This window comes from Phragmites australis, chromosome 7, assembly GCF_958298935.1.
Source record: "Phragmites australis chromosome 7, lpPhrAust1.1, whole genome shotgun sequence".
NCBI lineage: Eukaryota > Viridiplantae > Streptophyta > Magnoliopsida > Poales > Poaceae > Phragmites > Phragmites australis.
This window is the reverse complement of record NC_084927.1, coordinates 22,078,690-22,079,890: the sequence shown is the minus strand read 5'-3', so window position 1 is coordinate 22,079,890 and position 1,201 is coordinate 22,078,690. Positions and strand designations below refer to the sequence as shown.

At 52.8% G+C, this 1,201-nt stretch overlaps 1 protein-coding gene across 1 annotated transcript; it reads right to left on the bottom strand.

The window, feature by feature from the left end:
- On the bottom strand, nucleotides 1-964 carry LOC133923493 (RING-H2 finger protein ATL78-like). The gene has a single exon (XM_062368779.1). The coding sequence runs from the start codon at nucleotides 865-867 to the stop codon at nucleotides 301-303; it is 567 nt and encodes a 188-aa protein (XP_062224763.1). The 5' UTR covers nucleotides 868-964; the 3' UTR covers nucleotides 1-300.
- Nucleotides 965-1,201: the final 237 nt, after the last annotated feature.

Below are 1,201 nucleotides of genomic sequence, written 5' to 3'. Positions count from 1 at the left end.
AAAGCCATATATGATTAGACATGCAATCATGTCTTTTTCCACTTATAAAATTCACAATGAAATGTGATTCACAAAGGCCCATAGTACCTGGTATTTTCCATGCCACATTCTCCAGCAACAAGTGGCATTAACACAGCAAGTAAAACTGAGGAAAAATGTACAACTTTTTTCTACTAGAGACTGCACAATGTACTGCCCAGATTGGCAGTAACATCTATGGAACACAAAATTCTATTCTACTATTTTTTTTGCCGCAAAATTCTCATCCTTCTTGTAATCACTAGGAAGCAGCTGAGGACTCTAAAAATCGTAAGGAGTGACCAGACCTTCAGGTCTGAGTGGCACAAGGACAGAGCGGGCAGGAGCAGGCTCAGACCGGCTCACCTCAGAGCAGCCAGAGGCCTTCTGTGGCGCTCCGAGCAGGGACTGCCGGCATGTTGGGCACGTCGACCGCGCCAGCAGCCACCGGTCGATGCATCTCACATGGAACCCATGGTTGCACCTGGGGAGCACCCTGACGTGCTCCCCGGCCTCAAAGTCCGAGAGGCAGATCGCGCACATCGGGTTGGCAGCACTGAGCTCCAACCCAGCTGAGTAGACCAGGATCGGCATGGCCCGGAGGGCCTTCCTCCTCAGCCCGCTCTGAGCCAGCCGTGTCACCGGGTTCGGCTCAGGATCCACCGCCGCCCGGGTCGAGCACCGTAGCGCGCACCGGACGATTGAATTGAGCCCGAGAGCACAGATCAGTGCGCACAGGAGAACAGCCAGGATCATGACGACGTTTGCGTCGAAGTCGCTTCCAGGAGCCGCTGGCTGGCTCGGACCAGAGAATGGAGTGTGCAGCAGGGTCCTTCTTGAGTACTCCATGTCAGCACTTGGTGCCTGGATGGATCTTTCTTTTTTTCAGAATCCCGCGGGTGCAAATCTGCAGCTCTGCCTGGTTGCGTAGGTTTGCTGTGCTGTAGTCTGCCTCAAGTAGATCACAAGCTGGGGTTGTGCTCAAGTATTTATAGGCTCTTTAAGCCTGCAATAATATGGCCAATTATTTTTACTTGGTACGAGATGCTGCCTCTTTCGTCCTTGCCGGCCAATTGAGACAAAAACTTTTGGCAATTGGAGGCTTCTTTGCTTGTGGCAAGTGGCCCGTGTCCCAGTGGGTCCCTTCTGGGAATCAGAGGGCCACACGCAGCACCATCTCTTG